The sequence below is a fragment of the Octopus bimaculoides genome, chromosome 1, assembly GCF_001194135.2.
Source record: "Octopus bimaculoides isolate UCB-OBI-ISO-001 chromosome 1, ASM119413v2, whole genome shotgun sequence".
NCBI classification, from domain to species: domain Eukaryota; kingdom Metazoa; phylum Mollusca; class Cephalopoda; order Octopoda; family Octopodidae; genus Octopus; species Octopus bimaculoides.
The window spans coordinates 126,943,665-126,962,635 of NC_068981.1; the positions used below are offsets into that span (position 1 = coordinate 126,943,665).

Below are 18,971 nucleotides of genomic sequence, written 5' to 3' on the forward strand. Positions count from 1 at the left end.
AAAAACTTATGTAGTTAGGGTTTTAGGGTTACAGTTAGGGTGAAAAATGAAGAAAATGGGGTGGGGGCGATATTTCAAAATTGCTGATTTTTGGCAATTTTCTGGAATCTCCGTTTCCGAAAACGGGGGTTTTTGGAAAAAAAATTTTTTTTAATTGCAAGAAAATGGGGTGGGGGACGGGAGGAAGTCTTTCCCTTGTTGCAGTTATTAGACTGCGGTTATGCTGGGGCACCACCTTGATTATTAGTCAAATGTATCGATGCCAGAATTTTTTATTATTTTTATTTGTTGCTGCAGTTATTAGACTGCGGCCATGCTAGAGCACCACTTTGAATTTTTAGCCGAATGTATCAATGCCAGAATTTTTTTCATTTTTACTTATTAGACTGCAACCATTCTGGGGCACTGCCTTGAATTTTTAGTCGCAGAAAAATCAGCATTTTAAAATTTAAAGTCTTTTATTTTCTTCTCTGCGCTTACAGATTAATGAGAATGAGCTGACCTTTTGAACTTTTCTCTGGCCGTTGAGGGTCTTAAATCTGCCCATTACATTCCTGGCAATAATGATCTAATTCCTTTCAGGATTTCTTTAAACTATAGTCAGCAGTATGCAGAGAATAAAAGTAATTTTTTTTTTTTGTTTCTTTTCTTTATTACTGAAATATGAAACAAGGTCAAGTCAAAAATAAAGCCAGAACATTAGTTGCTCAACTTTACTAAAAGTAAGTCAAACATCTTTATATGATGCCCTACAATTGTTCCTTTTAAGGTCATGTCATATGGTGCCGTCCTCTTTACACCATAAAAGAATGACATTGGTTACAGCTTCAACGCCTTTGATCATAGGACTGCTAAGGCTGACCTGCGGTTAAATAACTAACCCTATAAACTTAAATTCAAATATGAACGAGCAAAGCACATGCATTAAGTATGTGTTTGATAATGTCTCTAAACTTAAGTGTGAAGTTGTTTTATTAAGCAAAAGTCAATTAATTAAGTGGTAAATGCCTCTAGTTACCACTTCTAACTGAAAACACTTCATATATAATACAAATACTATAAAGGACATAAACGCCCTATCTTCCTATTTTTTAAAACATATCTTTATTCAACATCAAAAGACACCCTTCTATGTGAGTTTGTATGTACACATCAGTTCTTTGGTTAATAGACTTTGAAGAGGGCACGTACATCAGTTTTGTTCATTTCTCCTCTTGAATGTGTGGTTTTGTTATATTTGAGAAATCAATAGTTAAAACCGATGAACATAGCTCCACATAGTTACGGGCACCATAGTCTGGTGATATTGTTTTGATTCTCGGCTTTAGTTATTTCATTTTGCTTGCTTTCAGAAAACCAGTTCGTGCACACGCTACCCCTTCTGTTGATACCATTTGTTTAATTAATTAGTATTTAGGTCAACTAAGAAACTGTTCAAAGTATATATTTTCCTACATTCTTGACTAATCAATAATAGATTTTTTCCCCCTAAGAAAATCCAGACGCAAAATGCAAACAAAGGTCCAGATCAATACATTTTTTTGCAAACAAGTAAACATGTTTCTTATTAACTAGTCAAATCAACTTTAATAACTGCTTCATTGCTGCTGTACTAATTTGACTTGTGGTTGTGGAGCTATGGTCTTTTTGATCAATACTGCCCAGATGCTAGTGAAATAAGCTCGTCATAACTGTTCTTAATAATCCATAGCAAGCTGTTAGATAACTTTTGCTAACTTTAAAACCTGTGGTCAACCTCTCTATATTATTCACTGTCACACTGTTGCTGTAACTAATTTAGGTTTAATATCTCTCTAAATGCTCATACAAATAGACTAATTGCAAGCTTTGTGAATTGTAAATGTTGAAGTAGCAGCAGCAAATTCAGTTCTATACCTAGGCTGAATTTCACTTTCCATATACCTCATGGTCCTTTACCTTATTTCCCTTCTTGTATAAAATCGTACCTATATGTAGACTGCAGCAGATAAACCACACTAGTCTCTGTCTTTCTCAATGAAAATATAAATATCTCAAATAGATTGTTTTAGTTCTGCAGTTAAGGCAGACTATTTGATGCTTTCTCATACATGTGATATAAATATAACCATTGGCTGCTTATAATTAGTACTGGCAAGTATGACCAACAGATTACTCCTGATTGACTCTTGTTCAACACTTCTTTCTGTTGAAGAATTACTTTTACTCTCCCAAAATACCCACTTTCTGTTTTCCTTTTTGCTGCACAGTTCATACAAAAAGAACATCTGGATGCCATCATTTGTGTATGGAATTTACCTGCCACTAGCAGCAAATGAAACTTGGTTTGGCTGTCTTGGCCACCATTTATCTAACTCAGCATTACTGGTCCATTTATCCTGCACTGCCTAAAGTTCTCTAATACATCTAAGCCTAATGTGGACTGTGAGTATGAGATAGGTTAACAATGCCTTTACTGCCTCCCAGGAAGCAGCCAATCAAGTGACTGGAACAATATCAGTTGAGAATTCTGCTATCCTACAACCAGTACTGTCCCACCTGCCCCCAGACTACCTCACAGCCGAACTGGTTTTTGGCTCAATGTGTTACTCCTTTCAGTAACTAGCACTCTTTTCGACTATGAGTGTACATGTATAGATTTACTCTGTGCCTTGGTCTCTGTGTGAGAGCTACATTGCTACATAAAAGTTGAGTTACTGTCAATCAGTTTGGACTGCACATACTTCATCACCACAATGCAGTGGGTTCCCCTCACCATTCTCTGACTAAATGATATTACTAAAAGGAGCCTCAATACTACTGGTTTCCAGATGCAACTAGTCTGTTGGAATTGACCATAGCAGTGGTAGGTGTCCAGATGGGTTAACTCTTTTCCCCATTCAGTGAAGAAAGTCACTTGTCTGGGCTGCCACATGTTGACACATTCTCCTGTGCTAACCTTGTCACTTCAGCCAGAAACCTGGGAGCTGCTTGCAGTTCAGAGTATCAGAAGATGGCTACATGCAGTTCATTGATAAACAGATTCTTTCTTGCACTGGCTGTTTTTGAGACCTTTAGTGTCTTTTGTTCCCAGATTACTTACTGCACTTTCCCATCAAATTGGGATGAAGGTTTGCATCTGAGGAAAGAATCCCACAATGTAGAGTGGTTGATGGAATGAATATTATACTCGAGTTGGAGGTTTGGCTAGAAGGTCTCACTCTGCATGGCATTTGACAATATATTTTAAGTGTTTATTTTTGTTTTTTATTTTTTCAGTGAGCATAATGTCAGGTTATTTTAAGACCATGTTTCTCAACCATTTTTTTGCCAATGGACCCCTTTGATTCCTATTTTATTCTACTGGACTTCCATAGCCATTCAGTATAAATAAATCCTACTGTATTTTTATAATGAAATACTATTAGAAATTGTATAAAAAAAATTTTAATATTTTGTGTATTGTAAAAGTATAAACTATTGCACATAAATTTTAACAATCTTATATGGACCCCAGTTGAGAACCACTGTTTTAAGTGTTTAAATGAAATAGCCACAATAGGAATTGAAGTATATCAGAAAGATCATCATAAGTACACTCTTTATTTCACTGGTGACCATACTCTGCATATTAATACCAAATTTATCTCTAATGTTCTTTTTAGGATGAGTCTTCATGATGAAGATGCTTCATTTAGTTACAAAACTTACACTGATCTCCACAATTCATTGACTCCTACAAATGAAGGCCATTCCTCATTTGAAAATAGCATTCAGTCAGTACGTGAGATGATCCGTCAAAGAGAAAAGGTAATATTTTCTTACTTTAAGATCTTTTTTTTTTTTTTTCATTACATTAGGTGACATTTAATCTGTTGTCTGGTTTAACACCATTGTCAATCCTTGGGTGCCTTTAGCAGAATTCACTCTATTGCAACTATTTAACCCTTTTGTTACCATATTTCTGTTAAAATACATTGCCTTAGTTTCAATAAATTTTGAAAATAAATTTACTAAAATCACTTTGTCATTATTAAGGTGGTGTTTGGAGCATAAATTAACATGAAGTTCTGATGGATGGTTTAGTTTTAGATAATTTTAAAACAGTATATCATAGAATTACGGGTAGTTTCAGATGGGTTGGTATCAAAAGGGTTCGATAACTTCCTTTCTCTCCACCAGTCTCAAAAACCTTGTAAAATAAAGGATCATAGAGGTTTACATTCCCTCCATGACAAGTATTACAAAAATATATCACTAGACATTGCTATTCATCTGAGTAATGTAGAAAATGTATTTTCTGATCATGACACAAAATTTAACAAAAGTACTTTAATGTGTGTGTTAATGAGAGGGCGATGGATTAGCAGAATGATTAGACTATTTGTTCCTACCCTGTACATTCTAAGTTCAAACTCTGCCTAGGTTAACTTTGCTTTTCTTTCTTCCAAGACTGATAAAATGAAATACCAATCCAGTGCAAAGTTGATTTTATTACTCCTATCTACATACAAAAGTTCTGATCTTGTATTTATGTTAGAAATTGTGTATATTTAGTGACTGCTCATTATCGGAAGCAGGAAAGTGCTAAACTGACTTTTACAGACATGGGTGTATTGTTGAGAAGTTTGCCCCCCCAACTATATGATTTCAGGTTCAGTCCTGCTGCATGACATTTTAAGCAAGTGTTTTCTACTATAGCCTTGTACATATCATAGCCCTGTGAGTGGATTTGGTAAATGGCAACTGAAAGAAGACCATGGTATATATGCATGCATCTGGATATTGGTATACATGCATATGTAGATGTGTGTGTGTGTACATACACACGGCAGCATTTAATGTTAGTTTTCCATGTTGGCATGGGTTGGGCAGCATGACAGAAGCTGGCAAGGTCAGGGGCCACACTAGGTTCCATAGTCTGTTTTGGCTTTGTTCTATAGCTGGATGTCCTTCCTAATGTCAACCACTCCAGTGTACTGGGTGCTTTTTACATGGCATCAGCACTTACACCAGCATTTTCTATGTAGCACCTTGGATCTCAATTCTGTTTTGTGTGTGTGTGAGAGACAGACAGACAGACAGACAGACAGAGATAGACATCTCCTTATGATATTGTGCAGTATTTGTAAGTAGTATTACCTTTCCTGAAAATAGATGAGGGTTGGCAATAAGAAAGGCACCCTGGCATAGAATATCTGCTTCAACAAATCCCTTCTGATTCATGCAATCATTGAAGAATGTCAAAACAATGGTGATTCAGCTATACATCATTTATATTTTTATTGACAGGCACAGGCATGGCTGTGTGGTTAAGAAGCTTGCTTTCCAGCTACATTGTTTCTGGTTCGGTCCCACTGCATGGCACCTTGGCCAAGTGTCTTCTGCTATAGCCCCAGGCCAACCAAAGCTTTGTAATTGAATTTGGTAGGTGAAAGTTACTGCCGAGTGTGTGTGTGTGTGTAAGTGCTTGTGCCTCCTAACAGAGAAGGACTTCAAACCTTTCTTGGAAGGTACTCGTTTTACTTTATTTAAACAATTTGGAATTATCACTTATAGAAATCATATTTGAGATAGCTTTTTCAAATGAGTCATTAATTTAGAAGCTACTCATCATTATGTATTTTAACATCTAGTGTTCCATACTTGTATGGGTCAGACAGAATTTAAGGCAAATTTTCTATGGCTGGATGCCCTTCCTGTCACCAGCCATCACCTGTTTCCACACAAAGTAATGTTTCTCTATGACCAGACATGCTTCCATGGAAAATTGTCACCAGAGACTGCTTGTATGATAATGACACAACTATTTCATGATGTTGAGATGACAAAATGCATACCCCCACACATGCATAGTGTTTCCATAATCAATAGTACCATGTACACTGGACTTACAATAGCTGATGACTTGTAATGATCATTGAATTGTTGATTCAGAAACTTAAAGTCCAAAATGCAAGTCTCTATGCTTGTATCATTCAATAATAGTTCTGTTTCCGATATGAGGTCTGTCTCTTTTGTTATCACTTGTGGTTTATCATACACACGCACGCACGCAGTTGCCATCTACCAAAGGCTTTAGTTAGGCCAAGGCTATAGTAGAAGATTCTTGCCCAAGGTATACACACAGTGGGACTTAACTGGAAACTATGTGGTTGGAAATCAAACTTCTTACTATGTCTGTGCCTTAATCTACAATGTATATGGAGCTAGGAATTAAGTGTGGGGGGGGGTTTCTTTCATCAGTCATAAATTTTAGCTTTGTGTAATCCTTTTTTTTTTTTACTCGAGTACTGGGAGGAGTCCCATAATGCATTGCATCTAATGTAGATTAGGATAAACCAGTCATGAAGGACCTCTCTTTATGAGTAACCTTGAACTCAACACTGCAAACAAATGAAAGTCATTGATACAATTAAGTGTTTGATTGGACCTGATCAGGCAAACCTATGTTAAAGCAGTCTAACCATGACCCTCCTGTACATTATCCAGTGTATCTTTTCTATTTTTAATGGAGATTTGGACTCTGTTATTTTTAGCAAATTGGTATTGCATAGATGCTGCCTTGTTACTTAGTAATTACTTCAATACATTGTGGTACCTCTTTATAGGTATGTGAACTGACTTTGAGATATAGTTACCAACAGCAAGGTTCTATACAAGCCAAGACATGAACTGAGACTGCAGTTGGTAGTCTGACATACTATCTGCTTGATAACCTGTGAATATCTGTAATAAACAAAGATTAAGGGCAGTAGAGTGGCAAAAATTGTAGTGTGTTGGATTAAATGTCTTCAATCAAACACAAGTGTTTACAGCTCAACTGTCATTTTTTGACAAATTCAGCTGACAATAATTAGTCTTTCAAAATTTGCTGTCTAATAAACAACAATCAGATTCACAATTCCTTGTTTTGAGGACTCAAGAAATAAGATCTGGTATAAGCACAAAATACTACTACTAATACAAATACCTTGTGTTTGCATATCCTTTGTTTTTAGTTCAGATCCCTCTAAAGCAGTGGTTCTTAATTTTGAGAGTTCATAAGGTGGATGTGGGAGACGTTGGATGCTCAGAGGAGTTGTGATTTTTCTTATTGTTTCAACATCCATTTTTCCATGCTTGTATGGGCCAGACAATTTGAGACAAATTTTCTGTACCTGGATGCTCTTACTGTCACTAACACTCACCTGTTTACAAGCAAAATAAAATATGCTTCAGAAAGAAAAAAAAAACTTCCTAGGGATTAAAATAATGAATGAACAGAATTTATGAAACACCAAATTCCAGTACAAGCCTTTGCCTTTTAGTAATTTTCTGAAAAATGTTAAGTCGGGAAGTACTAGTCTATAGAAATATCTTAAAAGGAGAACATGCAAGATGGCAGACTACAAGAAAATTAGCTTCTGTTTGATTAAAATATCTTACCTTTTCTATGCTAAGCATGAGGAAAGGGTGTTTGTAAATATGATTCAGTGAAAGAGCACACTGAGCTACATAAGGTTGAGAACCACAGCTGTGAAAGATGATGTTAAAATAATGCTTATGTACTAATGTCAATTAAATTACTTTACTTCCTTCCCGAAATGTATGGTTTTGTGCCACTGCTAGAAATCAATAATAAGGCTATGTATTTGCGAAGCATATATTAAATGAGTACTGTTTCAGTTTGTTGATTCATTTTGCTCTTGTTATTTTTTAACTTTCTATTTTTATTTTACTTTTTGTTATTTATAAGCTGAATAAAAGTGTTAACACTTCAAGCACCAAGAAAATAATGCAGTCACCAACAGATAACGAATCTCCTGAAGAATCTGTCACCGATGTAAAAGATAAAGTGAAATCCATGGTGCAACAATTTGAATCAAAGATATGTCAAAGTCTTTCATCTAAATTGAACGGCATTGATTTTACGAGTAATTCAGATTGTAATATTGGTCATCAATACAGTTTGTGTTTCACCACTCCTTTGTTTCAAAGCAAAGAGGAGACAATGGCAAACTGTAGTCAAGAATCAATGACTTTTAAAACACCAAACAATTTGGAAAAGTATCCAGTGAATACTTCCCATAATGAATATGAATCACAGTTTGACACAAAGAAATCCATAGACTGGAATGTGAGCAATCCTGATTTAGGATTCTGTACATTTACAAAATATGTCAAGCAAGATAATCCAACAGCTTCTACTCGCTATAGTTTAATAAATCACCAAACATTTAATGAATGGATGCCGTTCAGCAATCAAACAAAAGATATTACCATGTCCACACCTGTACCTGGCCTTATTATTACAAACTCTAATGTTAACACCACTATTGTTCAGCTTTATCCAGAAAATTTGAATTCATCAGTTTCTGAAATGAAAGAAAGCTTCCACAAACTCTTGGAGCACACTAGAACAGAAACTAAAAATGATGAAGTAAGTAAAGAGGAGTTTCTTGACCTTTTTTGTTTTGATATTAAAATTTTCACAGATCCAGGTGTTAATCTTGTCTAACTGAATCACTTGAATCACTTAATTATTGCCTAATAATGGGATTGAAATTTATCTAGAAAACAGAGGTAAGCTAATTACATTGTAATATTTAGTTTTGTCTCCAAATTTTGATGTTGCCTTTTAGCTGGTTCAATATATTAACCCTCTAGTATCTAAATTGTCCCTCTCTGAATGGGATATAGTATTGAGGGATGTAACCATTGGTGAAGCAACTGCAAAGCTGTTGCTCTTTGAATGAAGTTTCTTGTGATATTTGTTCTGCTTTGAGTTCTCCACTCACTTGTTACTCTCTATAATAAATTGTGTTAATTATTGGCCCTTTAGCAGCCTGTAAGCAATGATTGCGTTATATAATTAAAAAAAATAATCCTAATATGTATATATTATTTTCAGTGCAATGGTAATAAAACTGTACATGATGAAATGGCCGACTCCTTCCAATTATTTCAACTTGATAACCAATTTAATTGTGCTGTTTCTGAAACTTCTACGCATAGAGAATTTTCTGATGCAAGTTATATAGTTCCTGTCAAGACTCAAGAACAACATACCAACTTTAATCAATCTGCTACACAAACAGCTGAAATACAAACCAAGAGTGAAGAGGAAATCCTGAAGAGGTCTTCAGTTGATAACCTAATCACTGCATTTTCATATGGGTAATTTGAACATTTATTTTTTTTTATGTGTGGGGCTAGTTGTCAGTGGTGAAGCTAGAGTGTGCTGCCTGTGACAGTCTTTGATTGTTCCCACCCTGCAGCCTATATAGGCTTATACAGTAGACCCAAAAAATGCCATCCCCATAAGTGTTGCCTTGAGTGAACTGCCCCCTTGCTTACCATCCAACACAGCTATTCTTCTGCTGACTATAGGAAATACAGAGTTCATTTGGTTGGAACTTTCAAAATCTATAGATTAAAAACCAATGAAAGGGTGTAGTAAGTAAAGTTACCTCCACATGAATTGGTATATACATAACAGGAAGCTGCAAACTAAATTGTATTCCTTTCTCCTGTTTTTTCCTTATCTTGCAAATTACTTGGTGACCTACTGATGCTGCTAGCATGAAAAAAAGCACAGTGCACACTGTAAAGTGGTTGACATGAGGAAGGGCATCCATCCATAGAAACCGTACTAAAGCTGAGAATGGAGCTCGACACAAACTTGGGGTTCACCATATCCTGTCAAATGAATAAAAAAATTTTTGTTATTAATGTCCTTTTTTTTTTCTTTTTTAGTCAAGATGCTGATGCTAAGAGAGTTCCAACTCTTAGTGATTATTTTAGCCTCGATGTTTCACCTATAAGTCCAGAACATAATCCTTCAAAAGTAAGGTTTTGTATATGTTTTAGCCTTTATTAAATCTAGATCATTTATGTTTAATATTTATCCCCTAATAAGAACATGGATGTTCTTATTAGAACAATCTTTACAGCAGTAGTTGCCATGAGAAAAACTCTCATATTGGCTTTTTAGTGCCAAAATGCACTCTTGATATAAACAAGTGTGCACCAAAACGTTAGTATGAGAGATTCTCTCGTGGCAACTACCACAGTAAAGATTGTTCTAATAAGAACATCCATGTTTAAGTGTGGATAAACATTACCTCATTAATACTGCCTCTGTTGCTAATATATACTTGTTTAACTCTTATCTGATGCATTGATTTACATTTCATGGGTACTGAAATGAGATGTTTGAACATTGTTATTCAGCCACTTCCTAGTTAGACCTTATCAAGCAGACTTCTGATCAAGGTCTGCTTAGTTTATAGGCTTACCCATCCTTTAACATATTAGGGAGTACATTATCCAATTGTCATTCCTAGCAGATCAAGTAACCATGTAAAAGCTGCATCATTGGCTTGAATATGAAGCATATTATCTAATGTATCCTTCTCTTATTTAAGATGCTAGTGTGAATTGAGAATTGGCTACTACTTCTAGCAGACTAAGTAACCATGTAGAGGCTGATTCACTGTCTTGCATATGAAGCTGAATAGTATTTTGACATAAAAGCTGTATATTTGAATTATATAATGTTTTGAGACAAACTGCAGCTCTGTAAATTAGGCCAAACATATTGTAAATTGACTTGACCAAAATTCAAACCTACGGTTGGAGTTTTTTTATTTTGTTTTTGTTTTTTTGTTTTTTTTCCTTTTGCTAATTAGTTGGAAGGATGTTTTATATTTAGAGTGTCTCTCAAGATTGAGGAGGCTGATGCAATTGTTGTTCAACTTGAATTACTTGTATGTTAATATCCATTGAGATGTGAGCAGAAAAAGTATTTCAGAAGAATGGCTGCATTTTCAGGAATTAGTCAGATAAAGTGCTTAGAGTATGATTTGAGGATAGGATACCACGAAAGAGGGTTGACCATTGGAAAGGCAAGTGCATGGAAAGGATTGGGTGGAAATGATATACACAGCTTACTTCTTCAGAAGAGCAGATGTGACTGTAATAATTGTAGATGAGATAGAGAAGGCACTGTATATTCATGAACCACCAGCTGTAATGTGCAGTGTAATGGTCTTTTATTTTTTTATTGGTTGGGAGATAGTGTGTAGTAAGAAGTTTAACATCTGTCACTTTGTAGAGATTCAGAAATTGATCAGAATAGAAGTGTGTTCTGATTTTGAAGTGAAGCATAGTTTTGATGATGCAGTTTTGGCAGTGTTGTTTCTCTTAAATAGTTGCTTGTTGATAGCAGACAAGAGATGGTCATTGCTTTAGGAAGAAAGGACTGAGAATAATGGTTAGTGCTTCTATAATCAACAATGAAATGGGCTTTTTTTTAAATGTCAGTCTTTTTTGTTTTGAAATGGAACTGTTTTGATTAATAAGAAATATTCTGTTCATTTTGAAAGTCTTGTTTTCACAGCTATACACTATTTTTATTAAAAATTCTTGTGTAAAAAAAAGTTAGATATTTTGCTCCTTTTTAAAAATTTCACAGTAATGTTATATTCAAGATTAATTTTCTTTTTTTTTTTCCAGAATGTTCATAAAAATTGCATTTCTTCAAAATGGATTGTTACAGAACTTAACTGTATTTGCCCTGAATTACAAATAGATTATGTAAGGTCTTCTTTTTGTTCCATACAAATCACTGACTGTAAGATTTAAACAGAAGCTAATATTTTGTACATTTAAAAGTTAATTTGATATCAGTGCATTTAGCCCATGTGTTCATACACTAACATACCATACCATATCATAACAAAACCAAATCTTTTAACTGATAACCAAGCCTTTCAGTTCCTAACAGGCTTCAGACACTAGTTTATTGTTAAGCCGTGTCTCTTTCTTTGTCTTTTCTAACAATACTACAATGGTTTCTGGTCTTTAATTCAATACAATGCTCACTGGCACATATTTGTATCTTCTAAAACATTAAGCTCATGAGATTTTCCCTATACCTCCAGTAGAGAAAGGTACATAGCCTGGCCAGTGTCCCCCACCCTTTTTTTTTTGTATAACTAATATTGAGTCTGTCGAGTGAATGTTTCAGGCTGAAGAAATTTCCCAAATATAAAGCAATCTCTTAGATCATTGCTTTACTAAGGGGTTTGATAGCTACACTACATTTTTAAAGCTGACATAGTATTAAGCGTGAATTCATGAATAATCCTTACTTATTGCTAATTAAGCTAAGACAATCTTTTTTTTTATTCAAATAGGATCCTAATGAAAAGTCTGCTATATTAAAACTGATGAAGGCATTTGATGATCTCAAAAGACTTGTGTCTTCTCTCAAGGATGATGTAAGTTATCTTTGGTTTCTTCAGTAGGTCATGTTTCAAACAAACTTACAGCAAAGCTGTGTGTTAGTGGTGTCAGTGGTGTCAGACGTGGCATGCAACCATCCTATAACTTGTTTGACATTGCAGTTTTATTCTTTTCTGTTTTAGTTTGACATACAAATTACATTTTTATTCATCTCTTCCATTTTACGAATTCAGTGCGCACATGTGCATTGCATGTTCATACGTCTCTTTTTAGTTCCTACTCCAAAATGTTTAGATCATACACCTTATGAACACACAATCATGAGGACAATTTTATGCTGTGATGGTTGTGAAAAAGAAATGTTGTGATAATATAATTAATATTGTTCTCATATTTCTTTATCATCACTATTTATGTTTATTTTCCCCATTATTGCATGAATTTGATGGATCTTTTCCAGAACAGCACTTTATCACTTGTGGCAGTCCTTTGTCATCACCTTCATGAAGTTCTTGAGATTAACCTTCACTACTTCTTCTCATGTTCTTCCTTGGTCATAATTTGCTTTCACATGCCTCACTTGGCACTTAACCAAACCACCATCCTCTATAGACACCAGTTTTCTCTCTTTGCTCGGAACAAGGAATTCCCCTTTTGTTAGTTCACTGTGCTTTCATATCTAGTGCAGCATGCTAATCTTACTTCTTTCCAGTTCTCACTGATCTTCTGTATTGAATGACCAGTATTTCACTACCATTCACTATCATTTTATGCACTGACAAGAAGGGCATCAAATCATAGAAAATTTCAACAAATTCTGCCTTACAACAAATTCTGCAAGCATGGAGTTATTATGAAAAGCTGCTATGGCATGTCGGATAGATCCAACAATTGATAATCTGTTTTGGAGATCACCTCGTTGTTCTTTAACCCAGAAGGATAAGTAGTTCTCCTGTCAAGTGGTTATGGTGAAAGAGGTTGTATAATGGACAAAGCTGAGGGGATGGAAGATTTCATCAAATTTTTCAAGTTCCACTTAGAAAAGAAACTGAAGGTGAAGAGGTAGATGCTATCATCTGATAAATTTGTTAAACAATGGGTGATTGGTGAAAATAGTGAATGGGTCTACTTGCAGCATAAACCTGTATGTTGGAAAATGACAGCTGGGAGACTGACAATTGAGACTGCTCCAGGTGGTCAAGGTGATCTTACATCCATGATGTTTTTTATTTACTCAAGTTGAGGTCCTATGAGAGGACTATTTGTCAGCTCTGTATGCTTTTTATCTAATTTGTTTTTTTTCTTGTTGAATTCTTGTGTAAACTTTCACACTTTATGTAACCTATCTTTGTAATGTCTCCTTCATCTGATGCCACTGTGGCAAATAAACATTTTTACAGGGGAAAAATACAGCAGAGCTTTTTGAGGAAAATAAAACAGAAATGAAGATCATTTGGAAGCATATGAAAGAATTACAAGCTAAATATAGCAGACTTCATTCCCAGTCCATTAAAGATAATTTAAAACTTGTTGAGGTCAGTTTTACCAAGATTTATATTTATCTATTAATGTATAAACAAAACCATTTTTTATATATAAACAAAACCATTTTTTCACCTGGTTAAGATACAAATAAATATTTTCCACTCAGTGTTTATTAAAGTTTACAAGTTTTATTTGCTAGGGGACTTTAATTTGGTCTACTCTTCAACATAATCATCCTTTCTCTACAAGTGTCCAGCAAATGTCATCCTGAACATTAACATTCACAAAATTTAATAAATTTCTGTGCCATGAAGATGACTCTTAATGTTCAGGGCTTACAAAGAAAATGTTTTTCTTAGCTCAAGTAACTCCTCTGTAGTAAGACAGCTATCCCTGTCCCTCTATCATACTCCAACTGCTCACCTGGCACATGGCCACTTCTCTCTGGTCCACTCCTTCTCTCAGCTGAGAAGTCTTTGTCTTGCAAGCTACTTAGCAACCCAGCAGGTGCTGGTGCCATGTAAGAGGCACCCAATATACTCTTTAAAACAGTTGGTGTTAGGAAGAGCATCCAGTCATAGAAACCTTGCCAAAACAAAGTTAGAGCCTGTTTGCTGCTCTCTGGCTTGCCAGCTCCTGTCAAACCAGCCAACCCATGTCAGCATGGATAAATGATGATAAAGATAGAATGACCTCGCTTGGAAGTTGTAGATTTAACTGTTCATGTGACACAACACATACATTTGTTAAATATTCAATTTTAAAAAATTCTCATTTTAACAAAACAAATTTACCAATTTTGCTTTAACACTAATATTTGTCTATTTTCTCTCTCTTCATTATTTGCCTCGTATTTTAGGAATGACTGCTTTTTACTTATCATAAACCAATTCTCACTGACCTGGAATCATATTATTTTCCTGACTATCCTGGTTAAAGTACTCTTATAGAAACTTAGTTTTCTAAATTTATTCAACTAATATTTCCCAACAAATACTACTGTTGTCGCAATTTATAATTTCAGTTAGATTAGTCAGTCAAAATAGAAACTATATTTAGAAACTATAACAAGTCATTTGCTGAAAATTCATTTCCTTAATTTATCTGGTGGTTCTCGCTCCAGTCTAAGTTGAGTATTTTTCATCTCTATTTATATACTTGGGTTGATTCACTGAAATAAATAACCCTTCCTTGTATTACTTCATTCCTAGCAATAACATTTGTTAATTGCCTTCCTTTAATTGTAGTTGTTTCATATGAAAATTTTTTCATCATCCACAAAACCTTGGACTAACCAATACCTTATGAGTGAATTGTAGAGGGGATATATATAAATGTGTGTGTATGTCTGTGTTTGTCGCCTCTGCCACTGCTTGACAGCAGGTGTTTGTTTATGTTCTCAGAACTTAGAGTAAAGACCCCCTTCAGTCATGAATGACCATCAGATTGCACCGAGAAAGTTCCCCTCTGAGGCACAAGTCCAGGCAAGGTTGTTTATGGAAGACCAGCGGTCACCCATGCATACCAGCCGTCCCTCTCCACGCCACTGATGTTATCCAAGGGAAAGGCAAAGGCCGATACAGCTTGGCACCAGTGACGTCTCATCTCATTTCTACTGCTGAGTGAACTGAAACGATGTGAAATAAAGTGCCTTGCTCAAGAATGCAACACAGCCCAGTCCAGGAATTGAACTCACTACCTCATGATTGTGAGCCTGATGCTCTAACCACTGAACCATGCTCCTTCACTCTTATAACTTAGCAGCTTGGCCAAAAAGACTGTTAGAATAAGTATCAATTTTTTTTTTTTTTTTTAAAGTACTAGGGTCAATGTGTTCAACTAAAACCTTTCAAGGTATTACCCCAGCATGGCTGCAGTCCATTGACAAAAACTACTGAAAAATTACTAGACTGAAAAAAACATCTCACATTTGTAATATTTCAACTGACCAATAAATTGTATAGTTGGGGCAAAAATATTACAAAATTCTGCTTACATCATAAATATATAGAAATATAATTCTAGATTTTATAAAAGAAGCTTGAATGTTATAAGGTATGAAAGACTATTTGTTCCCAGTTATTATCATAGAATCTAGTTACAAAATAAATTTACTAAAATATTTATTGCTGATTTGATTTGTTCTTAAAAATATTTATCTTACATGATTCTCTCCAGCTAAGTGACCGTGATTCCCAAATGGAACAGATGAAAGCAATTCTCATTAAACGAATAAATCATTTACAGGACAGTAAGTACTCAAAGCATTGTATCATTTTTATTATTATTGTAGCAAGCTGGCAGAATCATTAGTATGCCAGGCAAAATACTTAGTGGTATTTTGCCTGTCTTTACATTTTGAGTTCAAATTCTGCCCAACTTTGCCTTTCATCCTTTAGGGATTGGTGAATTAAGTACCAGTTGCATACTAGGGTCGATGTAATCGACTAACCCCCCATCCCACCCAACAAAACAAAATTTCAGATCTTAAGGTTGCTAAAAATGAGTGCCCTTGTCAGAATTCACTGTTGTACCCACTTAGTAGGAACAAGGTATAGTTATTGCTTAGTAAAAAGTGTTTTCTTTTTAGTGTTGAAGCTTTGTTTTTTTCTAGACTTAGTAAAATAAATTTCAGTAAGAATACTGTGATGGTAACTACTGTACTGGTATATTTCCAGGAATTAATCTGAAGAGAGAGATTCTGTTCTTAGTTATAGGTACGTCTTTATTTTTACTTCTAGTTTGTGAGAAACTAGAAGAGGTGAAAGCAAAAGATAAAGAAATGTAAGGTAAACATGGAGAGAGAGAAACCTAGCTAAAGAGGTATTGCAAAACATTTTCACAGAAACTTTTGTTTTATTCAGTTTTATCTTAACATAAATCAACATTGTTTTACTTAGGTGTTTACCTGTTATCACAATTAGATTACTTGGAATGGTCTGTATTATAAAACAAATAAATTTACAGCCAAATTGTTAAAACTAAATTTCTTCAATTAGTTTGGCACCCTCTCTCCAGTTGGAATCATGTACTTCCCTATTGTCAGATAATTGGGTTGATTCATGGAGCTCTATAACCCTTCCTAGTATTACCTCATTCCTAACAATAACATTTCATTCCCTTTTAATTGTATTTATATCCTATAACGATGAAAATATCCTAGATGTCATATCATGTGACCTAGACAAGAATAGAAAACAATGCTCTTTAGTTAGTTATGAATTATTTTTATGGTGTGTCATAAAAATAGTTTGGATGTTAATTATATCATCATTTTAATGATGATATAATTTTGATAATTATTTCATTTTCATGCTGACTTTCTGATGCTTGCATGGGTTGACAGGAGTTCATTGAGGCAGATTTTTCTAATGGCCGGATGCCATTTTCCAACACCAACCCTTACCTATTTCCAAGCAAGGTAATATTTCCCCATGGCCAGACATTGAAAACAAATGATGTTCATTTACAACAACCATGTGACATGTATACACACAGACACACACATTATGATGAGTTTCTTTCAATTTACCAAGTCCACTTGCAAGGCCTGGGGTCTATAGAAGGTACTTCCCCAAAGTGACATACAGTGGGACTGAATTCAATAACTAGACCACATAGTTGAGAAGTAAACTTCTTAATCACACAGCTACCCCTGCACCAATATACTTTATTTTAAATATTGGGGAAAAAAGTGTTGATCCCTTAAGAGTTGCATAGTGGGCCCCATAAATTAGGGAATATCACAATTTTTAAAGATGTCTGAGTGGTAAGTTGTTTCCTAACCACATGGTTCTGGGTTCAGTCCCACTGTGTGCATGTATGTATGTAGCTGTGGTTGTCTCCCCACACTGCTTGACAACTGGTGTTGGTGCGTTTACATCTCCATAACTTAGTGCCAATAAAATAAGTACCAGTTTAAAAAAAAAAAGTACTGGGGTTGATTTGACTTCACCTTTCAAGGTGATCCCCCAGAATGGCTGCAGTCCAGTGACTGAGACAAGTAAAAGATAAAGGATAAGTCTGAACTATTTAATTGATTTGCTTTTTTGCTCTGTTAGTTTATGAAATGTTTAAATTATGAAAAACAGCTTTTAGTAATTCATCATCATCATTTAACATCCATTTTTCCATGCAGGCATGGGTTGGATGGTTTGACTGAAAACTGGAATTCCAATCTGATTTGGCATGGTTTCATAATGCCAAATGCCTTCCTTATTGTCAGTTACATTTAAAAGCAATGAAATGGCAGAAATAGCAAAGCAATAAACATAGTTTCATACATCTATATTCTGGGTTAAAATCCCAAGATTGGGATGTGTAACTCTGGAGTCCCATCTATCCAAGGTTGATACATGAAGTGACCATCTACCACTAGGTTTGATTCAGTCAACTAAAGTTCATTTTCTATGGTTTTTGTATCAATGTAAAAATATATAGCTTAACACTAACATCCTATTCACTAATATATTCTTTTCGTTACCATTATGAGACATGCAAATTACTAGGCTTTACTTTTGTGGCATGTGAATACATATGTATATTTACATGTTTGTGCATCTATGCACAAATTCGTGTGTATATATTTCCAATACTTACCTTTGTACTTGTATACATGTCTCTATTCCTTTGGAATGGATTTCGCTGCTGAAAACTGAAAGAAGTCCATATATATATACCTATATAACTATCCTATTTCCCTAGTGTCCTAATGTGCATTTCATTCATTGGCTGGAAGCAATTGCTTTGCTAACAATGTCATTTGCCTGCAGTTCACTATGAAAGCATGGCTGGGCTTCTTGGTATGTCTTGACATGTTGCACAGTTTTTGGAAACAAAAAAGCTCATTTTTGTGTTTGTTGGAACTGGGAAATTACTACTTCATTTGGAAACAAGTAGGGGTTAGTGTACTGCAAACTACTCCTATCTGACTCTGCAAACATAGAAAAGTAGATGTTAAAATGATGAAATATCTATGTATCTATATCTATGTATCTATATCTATGTATCTATATCTATGTATCTACATCTATGTATCTATATCTATCTATCTATATCTATCTATCTATATCTATCTATCTATATCTATCTATCTATATCTATCTATCTATATCTATCTATCTATATCTATCTATCTATATCTTTCTATCTATATCTATCTATCTATATCTATCTATCTATATCTATCTACCTATATCTATCTATCTATATCTATCTACCTATATCTATCTACCTATATCTATCTACCTATATCTATCTACCTATATCTATCTACC

At 34.7% G+C, this 18,971-nt stretch overlaps 1 protein-coding gene across 3 annotated transcripts in view; it reads left to right on the top strand.

Moving 5' to 3' along the window:
- Positions 1-18,971, top strand: part of LOC106882196 (uncharacterized) — a 30,553-nt gene that overhangs the window by 4,425 nt on the left and 7,157 nt on the right. For 2 of the 3 annotated variants that reach the window (XR_008264767.1, XM_052970188.1), the window contains exons 2-10: positions 674-722; positions 3,645-3,789; positions 7,718-8,401; positions 8,873-9,138; positions 9,718-9,808; positions 11,479-11,559; positions 12,162-12,245; positions 13,611-13,745; positions 15,874-15,946. Coding sequence is in view for 1 of the 3 variants with exons in the window: in XM_052970188.1 (XP_052826148.1) it covers positions 3,646-3,789; positions 7,718-8,401; positions 8,873-9,138; positions 9,718-9,808; positions 11,479-11,559; positions 12,162-12,245; positions 13,611-13,745; positions 15,874-15,946 (1,558 nt within the window). In the remaining 2 variants the exon portion in view is untranslated. The remainder of the gene's footprint in view (positions 1-673; positions 723-3,644; positions 3,790-7,717; positions 8,402-8,872; positions 9,139-9,717; positions 9,809-11,478; positions 11,560-12,161; positions 12,246-13,610; positions 13,746-15,873; positions 15,947-18,971) is intronic. The other variant, XR_001410962.2, reaches the window with a different exon arrangement.